Source organism: Purpureocillium lilacinum (assembly GCF_023168085.1).
Source record: "Purpureocillium lilacinum CBS 284.36 DNA, scaffold_7, whole genome shotgun sequence".
Classification (NCBI taxonomy): domain Eukaryota; kingdom Fungi; phylum Ascomycota; class Sordariomycetes; order Hypocreales; family Ophiocordycipitaceae; genus Purpureocillium; species Purpureocillium lilacinum.
Window position 1 is genome coordinate 329,715 of NW_027072117.1, and position 18,316 is coordinate 348,030.

Sequence of the window (18,316 nt, forward strand, 5' to 3'; positions counted from 1 at the left end):
ACTGGTGTAGCAAGATGACCTCCAAGATCACTGGTATTGTTCTGGTCAGGCATTCCAGAAGCGGGAGACCGGCCAAGGCTCTTGCAGGCCTCCCTGATAAATGCCGCTGCCGAGGAGGTGCCGTAAAAGGTATGATCCTCGGCGCCTGGTTTGTCTGTCAGACCGGTCTCGGATACGACGGTTCCCATTGCCGTCACCTCTGCCACCTCGTGTGGCTGCTCGTATGGCGTAAGAGGCTGTCGGAGGTGGATTCCGTCCAACTCTCGACGCTGCCCTGCTGGCGGCGGGCTGTGTGCCGACGGCCCAGTAGGGAAACTGGAAGAGTGGCGGTAAATCTCATTCCGCTGACTGCTGCAAGTATGGCGATGCTGACCGCCGTCGAACGAGTCTGTAGCGGCGGGAGCAAAGGTCGACAGGCGGCGGGTTGGCGGGGTTGATGATAGTAGAGGCTCGTGTATGCTCTGGGTACCGCTGCTGTTTCGGATAATATCTTCCAGCTCTTTGACGCGATCCTGCAAGGCTATTATAGATCTAGAGACAGTGTTAGAAACCTCGCAGCTCACTTACTGCCTGTACTTACGAAGCCTGGGCGTCGTTGGTAGCATCATCCCTATACACGCACACCTCCCGCGCAAGCCCACGCTGCTGACATCGCGTGCACATTGGCCTGGCACCATCGCAGCGCGACTTGCGGTTGCGGCACGGCTGGCAGGCAAGAGGGATCTTTGCGCGCGGGCGACGGCTGTTGCGTCGGGAGCTTCCGCCTCGGCTGGGCGACATGTCTGCTGGTTGTGGATCCATCGTTGCATCGAGCGCAAGTACACAATTTTTGTCGGGACAGTTGCTATTGCTTCGGAATGATTGCGAAACTATGTATAAATTGCCCAAGTACTGTATGGTTCCCCTCTGAGAGGTGGTTCATCGGACGTCGGAACCAGTAAATTCGCCGTCGGAGTAGGTTCCGACGTTCCGGCTTGTCCGATAAGAGCGGAGGCAGCGTGCGGGGTGGCCGGCCAGCGGAAGCGAAACAGGGTTAGGGTTGATGATGGTTAGCGACACGGCTGTCGGACGCTGCCCGACGCTGCCAAAACCTGTTTTCCTTGTTTTCCTATTATGGGAATAGACTGGTGCACCCAAGGGCCAGCGGGAGCGATTCCGACTTCATGTTCCGCTTCATTGATTCACTCAATCTGCTTGAGATACATTCTCGAGAAAAGGGCGTGTTTATTTGCAGCATTTTCGTTGCTTAAAGGCAAATTTTGCGGTCCTTTACCAGGCCAAGCTTCTATTCCTAGATACTAGCTGTATACCTGTTAACTTCTCGAAGCCAATAATTCGTCAACATGCTTGCCCAGACGGTCGAGCTACTAGCCAGCTGGAAAGCGCTACATCCAGCGCTGTGGACCACGATTGTTACCACAGCTGGCATTGCTGCGCTGCTCACGTTGCTGGCCTCGTACTTGAGGCCTACCGGAAAGCGAAGAGGCACGTCTGGCAGGAAGTCGAAGCTGCCGCCTGGTCCACGCGGGTTGCCTATTATAGGGTCTATGCACAAGCTGGCAACGGCTAGGCATGATCCGGATCATACATACGTAAGTTTCTTCATCATCCTAATAGCTATCTATGGTAATGGGTGATAGCTACGATCGTTGGCCAACTATGGAGAAATGGCCACAGTCCACATCGGCGCCAAAACGTGGATCTTCCTCAACAGCCACCGTGTCGTCTCCGAAATCATAGCCAAGCGCGGCAGCGCCACCAGCACGCGATCTCCCATGCCCATCGCCAGCGGCATCGTCAGCAAAGACGGCCGTTCGCTCGTCCTGCCGCAAGAGCAGTGGACGGAACGCCGCCGCGTCATGCACAGTCTTCTCAACGGCAGTTCACTAAAGCAGTACGGCGAGTGGCAGGAACTGGAAAGCACGCAGATGATGGCCGAGTACCTCTTCAAACCGCAACTCTGGTACAAGCACCACTACCGGTACGCCAACTCGGTGATCCACCGCATCGCTCTCGGCGAGCGCCTTAACAAATCGACGCAGGAGCTGGCAGATCTGCAAAACTGCGTCACGTTCTTCGTGGGAAGCATCGGCGCCAGCGTCGTCGATTGGTTCCCGCAGCTGACAAACCTGCCGAGGCCGTTGCAGCTCTGGAGACCGCACTGGCAGAAGCTGGCCGACTGGAACTACGGCGTCTACAGTAAGTGGTGGGTGCCTGTGCGGGAGCAGGTGAAAGATGGGACTGCGCCGCCGTCATTTGCGCGCGATGTGCTGCTACATGAAGACACGAAGTTCAAAGGGAGCGACGATGATGCGATGTATGTGGCTATGCAGCTCATCGAGGCAGGAAGTGATACCACGCGCGAGGCGCTCAACATCATGGTCATGGCTGCACTAGAATATCCCGAGCCGTTCCGCAAGGCAAGGGATGAGGTTGATCGCGTCTGCGGCACGGGGGATGACGCACGTCTGCCTCAGTTGTCGGATATGGACAGCTTGCGGTACATCTGCGCCATGGCCAAGGAGGTGCTGCGCTGGAGACCGATCTTCATCCTGACGCCGGAGCACACTTCGACGCAGGATATTGAGTTTGAGGGATACTACTTCCCAGCGGGCACTGGATTCGTCATCAACGAGGTGCCTGTTGGCAATGAGTGTGAGTATCCGGAGGTCTTCTACCCAGACAGGTGGATCGACGGCAAGGAGACGGACATTGCGCATGGACTGTGGCAGTTTGGTGGAGGGCGTCGCATCTGTGTCGGCTATCGTCTGGCACAGAGGAGCTTGTTTTTGAATATGGCAAGGCTCGTACAGTGTATCGACTACAAGCCGGTGAGTTTCATCCAGTGTAAGCTACTGAGTGAGTGCGTCGCTAATGACAGTGTTCTAGTATGGGCCCTATAATGCGAAATGCCTGCAGCTGGAGTCACTTGACGAGCCGTTTCCTGTCATGGCTTCATTCAGGGGTAAGAAGTATGAGGATATGGTGAAGCGCGAGGCTACTAGGCTGGACGTACTTGAAGATGCCAAGCTCGATCGCCAGTAAGGCCACGCCTACGGATGTACACTGGAAAGAATAGATTGTTGGAAATTAAATACGAGGAGTGCTATTCGTAGAGCTAACTTTTGCTGGTTGTAGAGCGCCCCTGTATTTTCTTTTCTCGGCCGCGCCCTCCCCCATGCTGCCCCAGTGATTTTTACTGCGCACAGTGCAGGCATGGGACGTCAGCGGCGCGCTGCATATTGCTGCCGTTGCTTTCGTTGCTTTCGCTCCTATGGGCTCTATAACTAGCAAATATTGGCTCTAAAAAGGGCACTACTCTTGAATAAATGTCTTTACATCATATGACTCAAAGGAACATCGAGTCCCTAAATTGGTGAAATAGTTTAGATGTAAGTACTATGAGGCTCATCGCTTCAGCCATTTAATCATTGCATTTGTTGCCTCTCCCGGGCTCCTTAGCATGCCCTCTAGTAGAATGAAGTCATGCGCCTGCTTCTCGAAAATGTCAAGCTGCACGTCCAGCTTGGGCGCGAGTCGCTCAACCTCCACCGCCATAGCAACGATTTGGTCACGCAGCACCTCATACTGGCCCGCGGATACGTAGAGACGGGTTATAACTTCAGGTAGGCGACCTAAAAAGGAGACGTCATCCCTATCAAACGGGAAAGCACCCTCTCGCTCTTCCACTGAGGCACGCCTAGGCGATTCAGCAACCTCGCCCAGGATGGCATGTACAGAAGTCTGCACGATACTAGCCGAGAGCATGTCGATGCCGTGACTCTCGCGAAACGACGCGTCATTTGTCTTCATACTAAGCCACGGTGAGACCATAAACGCGGCCTGAAGCGGTTCTGCTAGCGTGACAGCAGGTGCCTTTGGGTGCGGATCGATGAGGTGAGAGAGCAGCTGCATCGTCAAGTTACCGCCTGCTGAGTCGCCTCCAAAGATGATATTGCGCGGTGGCACTCCCGTAGACAGGATGTGTGTAAGGCCAGACGCTGCTTGCGTGAGTTGAACTGGGAATGCTGCGCTAGGGCAGAGCTTGTACTCGAGGATGGCGACTGCTGTCTCCACGTCCGTTTCCGATTCGGTAGTCACAAAGACCTCCCAGCACCATTCCAAATGTCCTGGTGATAGTGGAGAGAGGTATCCTCCTCCGTGGAGGAACAGCACGACGCGCTTGGCAGTTTGTCTGTTGCCGAGCCACAGCAATGCAGAGCCGTCGTCATCCAAAACCTCGATGTCAATGCTGCAACGTGTCGCGCGCTCACTTTTTGTAGATTTCGCCAGCTTGGACTGTTTCTGCTGCACCCATGACTGGTATGTCGCTCTGGTTGGCTTGCTGAGATGTTGGATCTGGCGTGCGTGTAGGGTATCGAGAACCATGCGGAATACCGCGCTGGTCAAGAAGAGCCCCAGTGGCAGGCGGTTTGTCAGTGCATTGAAAAGGGTCTTGGAGAGTTCAATGGTCAGACGGAGAGGCACTGGAAGCACTTTGTAAGTATTAAAATGCGGAATGGTGGGAGAACAGGAGCGTTGTCTTACCTATGCAAAGCAACTGTACCACAAGCAAGGCCCGCTCGTAAACAGTAAGACGAGAGCTAAATGAATACGCCATATTTTGCTTTACTTTAGAACAAGTTGTAAATGAGTAATTCGCATACAGTAACAGCACCAAAAATTCTAGTCGTAGTTTTCCTTTGGTCGTTCGTCAACGCTAGCTATACCGTTCAACCGAGGCTTCATGCAGCGTCGGGGCCAGTTCCGACGATTGCTACACCACGTCGGAATGATTCCGAATACCCATAGCGAAGCGTTATATTTCGTATGACCTGAAATACACTATGATGGTTCTCAGCCAATTGCTTTTATCACTTCCGCAAATACTCCAAAATGCCACTTCCAAGAGAGGGCTTTGTCGTCGACTATGTTGCCCGCCTTCTCCGGAGCTCTCTGCTTCATCCGCACCTCATTCTGCCTACCGCAGTGCTCACGTCTTGCGCCAAGCTAGAGCTCTCCCCAATTCCAGTGCCCCGTCTTCCAGTGCTGGCGTGGCTGATATACACGCTTGCCGCGGTTACGCTGCTTCTGAGCGCAACAGAGTACCTCAACGACGGCACAGCCAACAACTGGACACCATCGGCCAACATCGACTGGAATGATGAAATTATCGTCGTTACCGGCGGCAGCAGCGGCATCGGTGCCAGTCTCGTACTCCGTCTTCACGCAGACAGGCCGCAGAGCACCATCGTCGTCGTCGACTACACGCCCCCGACATGGACGCTTCCTTCTGGCGCCCGGATCCACTTCTACCAATGCGACCTCAGCGACGCATCCCTTATCAAAGGCCTCTGCCAGCGCATACGTGCAAACGTCGGGAACCCAACAATTCTCGTCAACAACGCGGGCATATGCCGAGGCTCTACCGTAGCCGACGGCTCGTACAGCGACGTTACGCTCACCATCAACACGAACCTCGTGGCCCCGTTCCTGCTCTGCAAGGAGTTTCTGCCAGAGATGATTCGTAGGGATCACGGCCACATTGTCAATATTGCGTCCATGAGCGCGCTATTGCCTCCTGGAAAGATTGCCGACTATGCTGCTACCAAGGCTGGCTTGATCGCCCTACACGAGGTAAGCTGATTGTGTCCGATATTTCTCCCTGAAGCAGCTAACCAAGAGTACCTATGCAGGCCCTTCAGCTGGAACTCCGCCACGACCATCCCGCGCCACGGGTTCGCCTTTCGCTTGCCATCTTGAGCTTTATCAAGACGCCGCTCTTCAAAGGCGAGACGAGGCAGCTGCACTTCTTGTTTCCGCTAATGGATGTCGAGACGGTCAGCGAAGCCATTGCTAGCGCGCTGTACAGCGGGCGTGGTCGCACGATCTATCTGCCTGGCATTATGCGATACGTCGCTATTCTGGTGAGATACAGTAGTATTATGGCGACTTACGCAAGACGGCTAACGAGATGATGCAGAGAGGCGGCCCCGAATGGATGTGGTATCGTATTCGAGACAAGACGAAAGACTTGGGCGTGGACTTCAAGGGCAGACAAAAGGTTGATCCGAACTCGGGCAAGTTGGTTGCTGCCATGGTGGATAGATAACCAAGTCTACATGCCAACGTTCTAATTTATATGAACCTTGTCATGCTACTCTTTGAGACCAGTTTTAACATTCTACATCATGACCGTCGCCACCGCGTTGGTGTGACATGATGTCTTATCGACATTCTCGCATGTATGATGCGCCTCGTTCAGCCCTGTTTGTTTCAAGCTCTCTCCATTTCTCCCTTAGATGTTAACCCCAATTTTCGGTCCGTCCATTTCTTTTCATCCAGACCAGGTGAGAGATGTTCCACACTTAAACAAACCGAACGGAGTTCTGAGTGCCCCTCTCCACACACCTTCCAGTGTACCGCTGAAACTTGTGGCTTGTTCCTGAGCATCCATGGCCATCATACGCTACAAGAACTGGATCAGTGACATTGAACTTGGCATTGCGGTCTCCCATGCATATACTTACAGTGCGACTGCAAATAACCTCCGGTGTTGTAAAAGAAGGCTCCGGTCTGGCCATCGAGCTCATAGCACTTCCCGGAAACAGGTGCCGCGTGGAAGAGAATGTCCCTGTCATGCTGGCTATACGTGGTGTTAGATGATGTGTCAATGCCAGTCCGAATGCTTGACAGTTACCAGTCATCTAAAGTGCGATACTGGTTAAGCTTCACATTGTCTCGACCCTCCAGCTGGGAGATAGCGGCAGGGTCAGACGGCATAGCCAGAATCATTGGCAGGTAGAGTGCCGTGGACAAAATAGAGAGCTTCATGGTGTCGTGATTTGGGAGCTCGGGGATGAATTGGCAAAGTCTCTGGAAATAAAGAATTTAGGACGGAAGACGACTGTGGGCGTTTACTTGAGACCTGTAGACAGAGCTGGGTGTCGCGGCCGTTAAATACTGTTATCATCGATACGATATGTACTGGATCGTCCTGACCAGATGGCTCCGTGTACAGTACGTCGCTTGCAGAGTTATGACGATCTCATCCCTGTTCCCATCAGCGACCAAGCATCTTTCTTTCACGCACTTTGCCTGACGTCGAAGACATGATCCTCGCGGCTGACATGCTCCGGAAATCGACAAGGTATACTCTTCAGTATACCACGCTATTGGCGTAGGTAAGCTTACTGCCTTGATTTGCGGTCGCATCGAATCCTACAGGAAGCCTAGAGCGATCTGCATATACCTGGATGCCGCGGTTAGCAGGCGGCGAATGCGGCAGGTATGTAAGTGCTGTCCATATTGACAGCATACTATTGCCGTTTCGCGCGGATAACTGCGGGTCGCCTTATTACTTTCCGCCCCCATGACGCGCCTGTTTGTCCACTTGGGCTGAATCGCGCTAGGCTCGTCAACCGAGGCCATTGGCCTGCTCGGACTTGCGCCTGCTCGGACTTGCTTACCGCGGATGTGAACCCTGAGAGAGCGGGTATATACCTCGTAATATCCAATCGCCACATCGGCCTCACCCTATGCGCCTTGCCTCAATCCACTATCTCGGGCATGATCCGCTACAGCTGAAAACATGAAATGAAATCAAGACGTCAGTGGCGATGGCATTGGGTCAATGATCTTCCGTCCAGTCATCCTACAGGATTCTATCCTGTGTCATATTGATCATTCGGCGCTATGTTGCGTCGATACTGACTATATGCTCTTGAATGCCTTGTATCAGGTGTATAGTTTAGTGTCCCCCGGCATGAGTGATAGACTCCGTCTTCTCCTATTCGGTTCCTGCCCCCGTCAATGTCAGATTTTAGTTGCAAGGAACTTGCCGTTATGCGCTCATGCTTGACCATTGACTACGGCACTATTGTCAACATGAAGGCGAGGCAAATCGCGGCAGGTGCCCGGGAACGTGGCGGCTGGGCGTCACAGCGATCGAGTGCTACATGAGACAACTACATGCGCATAGGCCAGTGCGAGCTATAAAGGCCATGCTTGTCGCTCATAGTAAAGCTTGGGCGGCATCTATACCAACATCTTCCAGCTGTTTTTGTTGTCCACCATGAAGTTTCTCATCCTCTCTACCATCTTGGCATTGCCTTGTGCGCTTGCCGCGCCATCTGACGGCACCGGCCACTCCCTGCTTGCCCGAGACAAGCCCAAGTTGAACCAGTACCGTACCATGGATGACTGGTAAGTAGACTGACACGCGAATGGAGCCCAGGCATCTAAACATGCGCAGCCTTCACGATAGAAACATCCTCTATCACGCGGCACCCAGCACCGGCAACTGCTATGATCTCGACGGCAAGACCGGTGCCTTCTTTTACAACACCGCAGGCTTCCTGCTGAGCCGAGGTTGGTACAACTCACTAAATACCATGTTCAGAGCTAACGTGCTGTTGCAGCCAACAAGGACATTGGGTGTGCGGGCGACTGGATCGGCCTTCGCGGTGGGCGATGCATGGAGAAGGGCCCGTACAGGTCTGTTGTGATGAGGTAAACTATCATGTGGAGATAGCCATCCTGTGAAAGAGGGTCCTAGTGGCAGGAATACGACTCATCTATATATCCATCAAGCACTCGTGTGGGCGCACCCCATCGTCTTCGTCCAGTGTCCTTGGTTGCAGTTGCTTCCGGGTGGCGCATGTTGCTGGACTCACCGACTCACAGATGCTTCTGTCGGTTGGATAGAGCTCTTGCAGCATGCTTCGTACCCCATTCTGTTGCCTATCTGCCTGATCAGAGACTAAATAGTGAGCTTGTGGATCAGTGCCTGCATGGTCGAGGGATGGCCGTGTTTAACCAGCGCCACAAGCACTTTGTTTCGGGGACTGTCAGCATCCAGACCACCGAAGATCTCCACCAGGGTCCTCCCCCCTTCAGTCTCCATCGTATCTGCAAGCTCAGTGGAGCCTCTCATCTCACAGCTGCCCGCAGATGCTTCTATGAGGCAACGGAGTTACCAGCTCAAGGTGATCATCGTCAATATCCGAGGGCATTGCAATATCTTGCCGTGCCTGTACTTTCTGCGAGTCGAGCATCAGCGACGGCATCGCGAAACCGCGAACATGAAAAAAATCGACGGCAAAATTAGACTCAGGCATTGCCGCCGATAAGCCCTAGGGGGGACCGTTTTGCCGGCAGGCGAGTGGTGGGAATTGAAGATGCGCCTGCGCCAAAGCCGCAACGGCTGCCCTTTAGCTCCAGGCCAGCGACGCCCTAATGAGCTTAACTAAACCCTTCCGGATTCAGCCGCCCGGCAACCGGACGGTGGCATCCATGCTACGGTCGGGCTTCTGGCTGCTCGTGCGGGCGCGTCGCGGTGAGTGTGTGTGTCTCAGAGAAACGGGCTAAAATGTCATAAGGGGACGCTACCCAGGCTTGTCTCGGCCATCATCGCCAGGTCTGCCTCCGTCACCCCTTCACATCACCTCGTCCGCGGGACACCCGGCGTCGCCATGAACTGCAACGAGCTCCAGGAGGGCATGCGCGGGTCGCGCTACGTGATCAAGCGGCCCAAGGCGCTGCAATGGTTCTACAAAGGCCGCTTGTACAAGGCGAGCGACGAAGAGCGCCAGGCGGGCCGCTTCGAACTGTTTCTCGACCTCTTGTGTGCGTAACACGCCTGACACCCCGGATTGCCTGCGTGTGCGATGCGCGCGTGGCAGGCTCGCAATACCATGGATGGGTGCGCTGACGCTTTGAGACGCAGACGTCGCCATCGTGGCCAACTTCAGCGACGACCTCGCCGAGCACCCCAACGGCGCGCACCTCGCCAAGTACATCCTCATCTTCGCGCCGGCGTGGCACATCTGGGCCGACCTGCGCGAGATCATGAACTCGTACTACACCGACGACCTGATCCAGCGGCTGGTCATCCTGTGGGTCATGGCGCTGCTGGTGCTGTACGCCAACAATGCGCGCCTCGTCGACGAGGATCTGAGCGCCATGCGCACCACGGCGGGCGCGTACGTCGTCGCGCGATTCACGACCATGTGCGTCTTCCTCATCAGCTCCTTCGCTAGCTACCAGCACCGGACGCAGGCGCGCATCATGGCGTGCTTCATGTTCATCGGCCTGTTCATCGCCATCCCGCTCTTCTTCGAGTCCGTCAGCATCCAGGCCAAGGCCGCCGTTGTCGCCGTCATGATCTTTTACCAGGAAAGCACCTGGGCGCTTACGCTGAGTCCTTGGATCAAGCGGCGTCTCAAGCTCCGCTATAGCACGGCCGTCGATATTGCGCACGAGATCGACCGCATGGCGGCCTTCTTCATTATCATCCTGGGCGAGTTCGTGTACAGCGTCATTGTCGGCGACCCTGCCGGCGTGGGACTGACGTCCGGCTACGCGAAAGCCGTCTTCACACTCATCATCGCCTTCTGCCTCAACTGGATCTATGTCAGCGGCGACGGCAGCGTGCAGGCGACGCATCCCATCCGCCGCTCCGCCTGGACCGCGTTTGGCTTCTTCCTGCTGCATCTGCCCATGTCGGCCTCGTTCCTCATCGGCGGGCACATTTGCGCCATCAGCACCAAGCTGCACGAGTTTGAGGACGGCCAGCGCTGGCTCCTGGGCGGAGGACTCGGCGTCGGAATTTTCTGCCTGTGGGTGTACGGCATGCTCTACCGCGCCGAGGACGAAGACTACCTCATGCTGTCCAAGTATCCGCGAATCGGAATGCGTCTAATCATCGCCGTGATCCTCATGGTCTTGCCCGAGACGCACGACCATCTCACCACGACGCAATTCATGGCCGTTGTCATGTCTCTCGTGGCATTCCTCACGGTTTGGGAGACTTTCGGAGGCCTGCTCAAGGGCGCGAGCTTTTTCGAGCCCTGGACGGACATACACGAGCCTCCGGAGGAAGCGATAGAGGAGGGCAGCGACTCGCAGATCCAGCCTGCGGCGTCTTCGTAGAAAAGCAAATCGGGGGCAGTAATTGAAGAGAGATTTCGAGATGACTTATTTGGCGCAGAGTGAGTCAATGGCCTCGTGACGTTTTGAGCTGTCGCGTCGCGACGGGGCTCCGGTGAACGTAAGCGGGCAGCCCCGGAGCTGGTCCCGAAGACGCCCGGTCAGCTTCGTGCACCCTGGGCAAGGCATTTAAACACCATGGCAGCACAACCTGCGGCACGTCTTGAATCTCGAGCCTACGCATCCAGAAACCACTAACAACATGGCAACCCGACTCTTCAGCAACAGAATAGCCCTTTCGTCGGCGCTTGTCGCCACCGCTACGGCCGGTGTCTACACGGCGCTGGTCTACAGGCGCGTGTCAACCACGCCGCCCAACACCATCACGAGCGCAAATGCCGTGTCCGAGTCATTTGCAAAGTCAGCAACGATCCGCAACCTGGTGAACCCCAGAGGATATGTAGCGATGTCAGACTCACGCTCAGTGACGCTCGAGCTGCCGCGGCGTGACTCGGATGAAGATGACGGGTGGACAGGACTCGCCAGCGAGCAACAAGGGCCGTCTGACCAGGTTCTTCTCGCGAGTTTTGTGAAGGGTTTCTTTGGAGGCAGGGTGTTTCAGCCGGAGCGAATTGCCCTCGGGGTGTTGCGGCTGCAAGCTGGTCCTTTTCCTGGTAAGCCCTTCCGATTGTTCTGCTGGCGCTGTCGCACACTAACAGAACCAGGGTTGACCACGCCAGAAAGACGCATCTGGAGCACAGAAGAGCTGTCAAATGACACGCTCCCCCCTCCGTCTTCCACCATCTTTGGCGCATTCCAGGTCGCAGCCATCGACATCGCCAACACTGAGACCGACGAGGACCCAACGGTCTCTGCAAATCAGGGTACGACTAGCAGTGTCGACGTCTTGTACGGCTCCAGCGAGGGCCACTTCGCAGGCTGCCACCGCTTCAGCGTATGTCGCGACGGCCGCAAGGTCAAGCTCGCACTCGAGTGCGTGACGTGCAACCCGACCGTCGACGCGCCGTTGCGCCCGGCGTTCATGTTCTGGTTCCATCGAGTGTACGCCATGTTGCTCTTCCGGGATGCGCTATCCAACGTGCGGCAGGTAGCCCGCCTGGAGTGATGTTTTCTTACTAGACCTGTACTATTTTGTCATGCATCTCTGGCGTTTTTGGCGACAAGGAACATTGAAGATCGACGACGATAAATCGGATGAACAAGCAGGCGCAGCACTACTCCAAAAACCACTCTCCACGGACACGGACATTGTCATGACACGCTTTGTATTATAACTTAGAACCTATTTCTTGAAGGGTAGACGTCCAATCTACAACGAAACCTCTGCGGCCTTGACGTTGCCGCCGCTAACCTGCACCTTGGCTCCAGGCCCTCTAAAGCTGACGTCCAGCTCCATCTTCTCGCCCGGCCACAGCGTCACATAGTTATCCGACCAGACAACGGGATTAACGTCCGCGCCCTTCGCGTCAACGAGGTTCAATCGCACGAAGAAAGCCGGCACGCGCGCCTTGTTCTCCAGGACGAGCCCGTGCGAGCCGTCCCCGCCCGCCTTGCCCTTGGTGAGCGACACCTGCGCGGCTTTCATCGAGAACAGCGACGAAAAGTCAGCAAACTTGCTCACGGGGGTGTGATACCACGTCGAGTTGGGCCAGTTCAGCTGGTCCACGCCGCCCGCGTTGGCGAGCCAGTACACGTTGCGGCTCAGCGTCTTGCCCGCCCCGTCCTTGAGCACGAGGCGCAGGAACGCAACGCCCTTGATCTTGCTCACGCCCTTGAGCTTGCCCGCGCTGGCAGCAGTGTTGGCCTTGCTGTTGATGCGCAGCGTCTGCTTGTCGAGGACCTTGCCGTCCAGGCCCATGAGCTCGGCGTCGACGGTGCGCGCTCCGCCCTTGGCGAGCGAGCGGTTAATCACCCACACGCTCTGGCGGACGTAGTCGTACGCGGCATGATCGAGCCGCGCGCCGACCTTGGTGCCGAAGTAGGAGCCCGCCGGGTGCATGTAGTGGTCGAACTGGTTCCAGTGCAGGCTGGGCCACGCGTTGTTGAGCATCCAGTAGATGGTGCCGGTGGCGGGCCGCTTGGCGTTCCACTGCGAGGCATAGCCCTCGTGCTGTGCGCGCGTTGCCTCAAAGTCCATGATCTGCGCCTTGAGGAGATAGTCGTCGAGCGAGGTGGGCTTGCCGAGGCGTTGAAAGAGACCCTCGTTATAGATCTTACGGTTGTAAAACGAGGACATGTTTGTCGACATGTGGAACATGTTCTTGTTCGGCTTGGTCCAGAGATCTTCCATCTCGCTCTTAGTGAGGAACTGCACGAGGCTACCCTTCTCCGGGGTGCCCACGCCGGCGCCCAGCTCGGACCCAAAGCCAAAGGCAGCGCCTAGCCGGTCCTCGGACGGCTCCGTATCATACCAGTAGTTCGGAGGCACCCAGTCGTAAGGGCCATCCATCTTCATGCCGCCGGGGCCGAGAAGCGCCGGGAAACCTCTCTTGCTGGCAGAGGCGATAATCGGCACCTCCCAGCTGGCACCTTTCAACGCATCGACGTAGATTTTTACGGCACGGTCATTTGGCCAGAAATCGCTACCGACGAAATAGGCGAGCATGCTCGGGTGAGGCTGCAGCATAGACGCCTCGTGTCGCATGCTCGCGTTGGCCGTGTCGTAGTCGTTGTCAGTCCAGAGCGGCACAGGATCAATCTGCAGCTCATGGTTGTACTCCCAGCTCTCCCACTTCGAGCAGCACACCCAGCCCGCAATAATCATCATGCCCATCTCATCGGCGATTTCGTACAGCTGGGGGTGTTCCATCATACCCTCGAGGCGGATGGTGTTGAGGCCCATGTCCAGCGAGTATCGCACAATGTCCTCCCAGCGCTTGCCATTGTCGTCCCATCGGAAGAAGTGGTCGGGCGAGTAGCCACCGCCGACGACCTGGAACGGGTGCCCGTTGACAGAAAACATGGTGTCGTTGTACGAGTTGAGGCGCGAAGTCACGGTCCTCACACCGAAGCGCTGGCTCGAGGTGTCAGACAGCTTCGAGTCAACGGTGAACGTGAGCGCCGAAGTGTACAGGGGCTGGGCACCCCATGTCTTGGGCCACCAGATCTGGGGCTTGTCGATGCGGTGCACAATCGCAACCGTCTGCGTCTCGCCTGCGCGCAGTGTTATGGTCTTGTCCTCGGTGAGCGCCTTGCAACCCTTGGGGTCCTTGACGACAGATCGCGCCACGAACTTGACATCGTGGTCCTCCAAGTTGCGCGCCGTCGCACGGACGGTAACCGTGGCGCGACTCTTTTCGACGGGTACGTCCATGTCGACCGATACACTCACGGGGCCCATCGTCACGGAACCCGTCTGTTTGACGACGATGTCGCGCCAGATGCCCGAGCCATTGTCCGGTGCGTGCGGGTTCCAATCAACAAATCCCTGCACGAGATCGTAGTTGAAGTCGGACGGATAGACATTGACGGCAAGGGCGTTCTTCTCTCCGACGAGCGAGGTGACGTCGTACGTGTGTCCACCAAAGCTACCCGCCTGTGCCGCCTTGTCCGCAATCTTCTTGCCATTGAGGTACAGATCGGCGCGCGAGCTGATGCCATTGGTCTCGAGGAAGTAGTGCTGCCCCTTGCCGGCCTTGCCAGCGAGCGCGAACTCGTTGCGGTACACCCACGGCTGCAGGAATTGACCCCAGTCGAACTTGTTCATGTTGTCGGAGAACCAAATCTCCGAGTCCTTGTACACGCCCGCGCCGAGGAGGCAGCCTAGGATTGTGCATCTCGGGAGCGGGATGTGGTGCCATGATGAAGTGTCGTGGCCCGGCTTCGACACTGTGTCCAGCGATCCATGAACGCCGCTTGCGGGTTGCAGGTCCCAGTTCGGGATCGCGACGCGTTGTCCTGCTTGTGCGACGATGGGGTTGGACGAGGCGAGGCCCAGGAGGGCAGCGCCGGCGAGCGCGTGTCCGAGCATGCTGACACGAGACGCCCAGATTCAGGGTCCAGTCGAGAGTTGCTGTTCAAAGACGCACCGTCGAGACGAAGCGCGTGGCATGTCGACACAACGTCCGGGGCGACGAGCCGTGATATAGAACGTCAAGGTGCTCCGGGGTTACAACGTTACGTTCCATCCATGTCGTGACGGAGGCAGTAACTAACAAGCGGCGCAGAATAGGGTCCTGGCTCGCGGCCTAACTGGGTTGCACTGAGTGCCGGTTGGCTCTTCCACGAGCGACTCGACCGCGGATCAGGAACCGGGCGGACGATAGGTCTGTGCCAGGGCCAATGCCAGCCATGTGGGGGTCAACCGGCCTTGTCCGGCGTCTTCCCCGCATAATCTGCGCCCGTCGTCGGCGCGAGCTCCGGGCCAAGTCAGGTACGCGAGCTTGAAGGTTGAATTGGCTTTTGATATGCAGTGAAGATGACGGCTGGATGCAGATTTACTCTTTAAAGTTCGTCCAAGAACCAAATAGGATGTGCATGGTGGCGTCGTAGATTCCATGTGAGACTCCTGATGACGCGGGAGACTGGCGATGCCCGTTGAGAAACGAGGAATCTCGGTTGACAACCTCCGCATTTGGAGAAGCACCTCCACCCCGCTCCGAGCCTCGCTAGCGTACCACCTTCTGACGTGCCAAAAGGCGGAGAAGCACTGGCACCTGGTTCCTGCCTCCACACGGGAGGCACAGCACCCCAGGTCGCCTGCCGTTGGAGGGTTCCAAGCCACGTTGGTGCAGATTGACGACCGCCACTGGTGGACTAATGACTGTGGAGTGCTGACCTGGGGCGCCATCCATCCTTCGCTGTAACCTCACTTCTGCATTATCAGGGTCTCTGGACGCGACGGCCATCGAGCCGGCGTTGGAGCTTGCGCTGACTGGCACCTGCATGGCATCGAGGCCTGTCATTAGCGATTAGATACCGGGCAGCCGCGTCTCGACCCCAGATTTGCTTTCGCCGACTTTGCCGGTCCCCGGGACGAGTGAAGCGAGGGCTCGATCGGCACATGACGGGACATGGTGACGTGCAGCCATGCGTGCGACCACCGGTGGCTCGCCAGCCAAGGTTCGCAAGAGGAGAATACCGGTAAGCCATTTTCGATGGGAAACCCCGGGTTCCCCGCACTTTTGCGATCTTGCACGCTGACGAGCGGCTTCCGTGCAGACTGCCTGTGGCTCTTGCCGATACTCCAAAGTATGCGTCGGGGAACTTTTCTGCGTGTGCTTACGGATTGACTGACAGCGCAAGGCGAAATGCGACGGCAAACGACCATGTTCACGGTAAGGAGACCATGATCGCGCCTGTGGGCAGATCTGCCGTCGGACCGAGCTGACCGTGGCAGCTGCCGTGCTCTCAACAAGGAGTGTGCGTTCGAGGAGCGACCGAAAGATGCCCAGCAGATGTGAGCGCACGGCACAGTCCCAATCGTGTCTTGTGTGAAACTCGCTGACGGAAACAGGCGGATTGAGATGCTGGAGACACAGCTCGGCTCTCTCAAGGCCCAGCTGCAGTCCCAGTCCGACGCCAGCGATGCGATTGCAGCAGAGCACGCAGGTGCTGAAGTGTTAACATCGATCCGTCCGGATGGCTCACAGGTCTCGAACAAAACATTCGGCCATTCTGCCATCTCTCCGCTGTCTACAGTCACGGCCCCCGATGCGACGACGCTTCAGAACGCGGCGACCGGCTCGCCGGAATCAGTCTTTTTGCCTCCCCGACGCGCCTCGCATTTTGACACTGTCGCCGTGTCTCTCCCCGACTTTATCGACGTAGGGCTTCTTTCACCGGAACAGGCGCGAGTCTATTTCGAGGCATTCTTTCACGGCTCGGACCGCTATGTCCCCGTTTTCGACCCCTTGTTCGACACGCCGCAGAGTGTCCGCTCGCGAAGCAGCATCCTCTTCTGCGCAATATGCACCGTGGGCTGTCGCGTGCTCGCGGGTACCGACTCGCAGCACTGGCGGCTGCTCAACTTTCACATCCGGCGGCTGCTCAACGCGGCGCTGGTCATGCCCGAGATGGCATGTCTGGAGACCGTGCAGGCGCTGCTGGTGCGCGCGTGCTACACGTCCGAGCGGTCGCTCCTGGTATCAGTCGCCACGCGCATGGCTCTCACCATCGGCCTCCCAGAAGCGTATGATGAGCTTATGAGTCAGACGTTCAGTAGCGAGTGGCAGCGCTCTGAGACACCAATGACAAATGAGCCCATGCTGATGCGCAAGACGCGGACGTGGCTGTTTATCCTCGTCATGGGGCACATCCTTCATGTCGATGCCGGCGACATCCTATCGCTCCAGCTCACCGGCAACGTTCGCCGATGCCGAGTGCTACTCCATCGCCCTACCTCAGCGAAGCAAGACCTCTGCCTCTGGCCACAGATTGAGCTAAACTCGCTTCGGGCAAGGATCCAAGCCACATTGTCCGACCCGCGGCGCGTCATCGCCGGCAATGGCAGCGATCAAGCCATCATGGACGACGTGCGCGATGCAATCATGGACCTGGACGTCTGGTTTGCAGACTGGGCACGCATTTACGATGCAAGTGGCGACCCGCAGGCCCCCTGGCTGAAGCTAAACCTGCAGGTGCAGCGGTGCTGGGGCGTGACCATGGCGCTTTGCCGGGCGGTACGCACGACTGGTGTCGAGGACGTGAGCTTAATGACGACGACGCAAAAGGACTTGCTGCGCATGGCGAGGGATGCGCTGCGGCAGCATCTTGACATCATTGTCGAGGAGCCGCGACTATACCTGCTCAACCTCCGCTACGCAATGGACTTTGTATGGGCCAAGTGCGTGTTTTGCTACCTGCTGCTTCTGAAGCTGTCCATCCTGCTGCCAGAGCCGGATCGCGGCGAGCACTGGGGTCACGACCTCGTGTCGTGCGGGAACATGCTCCTGGACGAGCTAAGCGCCGCAGGGGGGGACATGGCCGGCGGGCACAGAAGCGGAACGGGGAGGCTGTACCTGCAGCTCCTGCGAACGGGCATCGAAAAGTACTCGCACGCTCTGGATGGAAATCAGCCCTCGCCGTTGGTCACGGGACGTGCGAGAGGCACTCGGATGCCAGCGGGAAGGCCTGACGTGGACGACTCCGGTGATGCAGACGCGTTCGTGCCGGACCAATTTGTCTTTGAATGGGACTTTCCTGGGCTGACACTGTTCTCGTCGTCTGCTACTGAGGCGGGCTGGTTGGACGGGATACTACTTGAGGCCCTGAGTGGCGCTGACGAGTTCATGGGCTTTGGCTGGACGGGGCCAGAGGCATTTGCGGCGCAATAGTAGCCCTCCACACCACATGTTGGCTCACCACACGAGAGAGGGCACCAGTCTGGCTGTTGCGGCTCACCATGCGCTTCGTTGATCCCTCGAAT

The 18,316-nt window shown here is 57.0% G+C and overlaps 7 protein-coding genes across 7 annotated transcripts; 5 read left to right on the forward strand and 2 right to left on the reverse strand.

Annotated features, from left to right (window-relative positions):
- Positions 1-1,667: 1,667 nt before the first annotated feature.
- PLICBS_009011 (uncharacterized protein) lies at positions 1,668-3,045 on the forward strand (the record flags this gene model as incomplete). The annotated part of the gene is made up of 2 exons (XM_018328810.2): positions 1,668-2,831; positions 2,890-3,045. 2 exons carry the CDS (start codon positions 1,668-1,670, stop codon positions 3,043-3,045), a joined length of 1,320 nt encoding a protein of 439 aa, XP_018172607.2.
- A 363-nt stretch (positions 3,046-3,408) lies between these two features.
- PLICBS_009012 (uncharacterized protein) lies at positions 3,409-4,621 on the reverse strand (the record flags this gene model as incomplete). Its single annotated transcript, XM_065601531.1, has 2 exons — positions 3,409-4,487; positions 4,549-4,621. The coding sequence occupies 2 exons, from the start codon at positions 4,619-4,621 to the stop codon at positions 3,409-3,411; spliced, it is 1,152 nt and encodes a 383-aa protein (XP_065457603.1).
- Positions 4,622-4,896: 275 nt separating this feature from the next.
- Positions 4,897-6,112, forward strand: PLICBS_009013 (uncharacterized protein; the record flags this gene model as incomplete). The annotated part of the gene is made up of 3 exons (XM_018327797.2): positions 4,897-5,637; positions 5,697-5,927; positions 5,984-6,112. The coding sequence occupies 3 exons, from the start codon at positions 4,897-4,899 to the stop codon at positions 6,110-6,112; spliced, it is 1,101 nt and encodes a 366-aa protein (XP_018173513.2).
- Positions 6,113-9,473: 3,361 nt separating this feature from the next.
- On the forward strand, positions 9,474-10,932 carry PLICBS_009014 (uncharacterized protein; the record flags this gene model as incomplete). The annotated part of the gene is made up of 2 exons (XM_018327800.2): positions 9,474-9,627; positions 9,728-10,932. 2 exons carry the CDS (start codon positions 9,474-9,476, stop codon positions 10,930-10,932), a joined length of 1,359 nt encoding a protein of 452 aa, XP_018173516.1.
- Positions 10,933-11,191: 259 nt separating this feature from the next.
- Positions 11,192-12,055, forward strand: PLICBS_009015 (uncharacterized protein; the record flags this gene model as incomplete). The annotated part of the gene is made up of 2 exons (XM_018327801.2): positions 11,192-11,603; positions 11,655-12,055. 2 exons carry the CDS (start codon positions 11,192-11,194, stop codon positions 12,053-12,055), a joined length of 813 nt encoding a protein of 270 aa, XP_018173517.2.
- A 204-nt stretch (positions 12,056-12,259) lies between these two features.
- Positions 12,260-14,920, reverse strand: PLICBS_009016 (uncharacterized protein; the record flags this gene model as incomplete). Its single annotated transcript, XM_018327802.2, has 1 exon — positions 12,260-14,920. The coding sequence occupies one exon, from the start codon at positions 14,918-14,920 to the stop codon at positions 12,260-12,262; it is 2,661 nt and encodes an 886-aa protein (XP_018173518.2).
- Positions 14,921-15,978: 1,058 nt separating this feature from the next.
- PLICBS_009017 (uncharacterized protein) lies at positions 15,979-18,224 on the forward strand (the record flags this gene model as incomplete). The annotated part of the gene is made up of 5 exons (XM_018327803.2): positions 15,979-16,032; positions 16,111-16,140; positions 16,195-16,226; positions 16,289-16,348; positions 16,406-18,224. 5 exons carry the CDS (start codon positions 15,979-15,981, stop codon positions 18,222-18,224), a joined length of 1,995 nt encoding a protein of 664 aa, XP_018173519.2.
- Between the last annotated feature and the right edge of the window lie 92 nt (positions 18,225-18,316).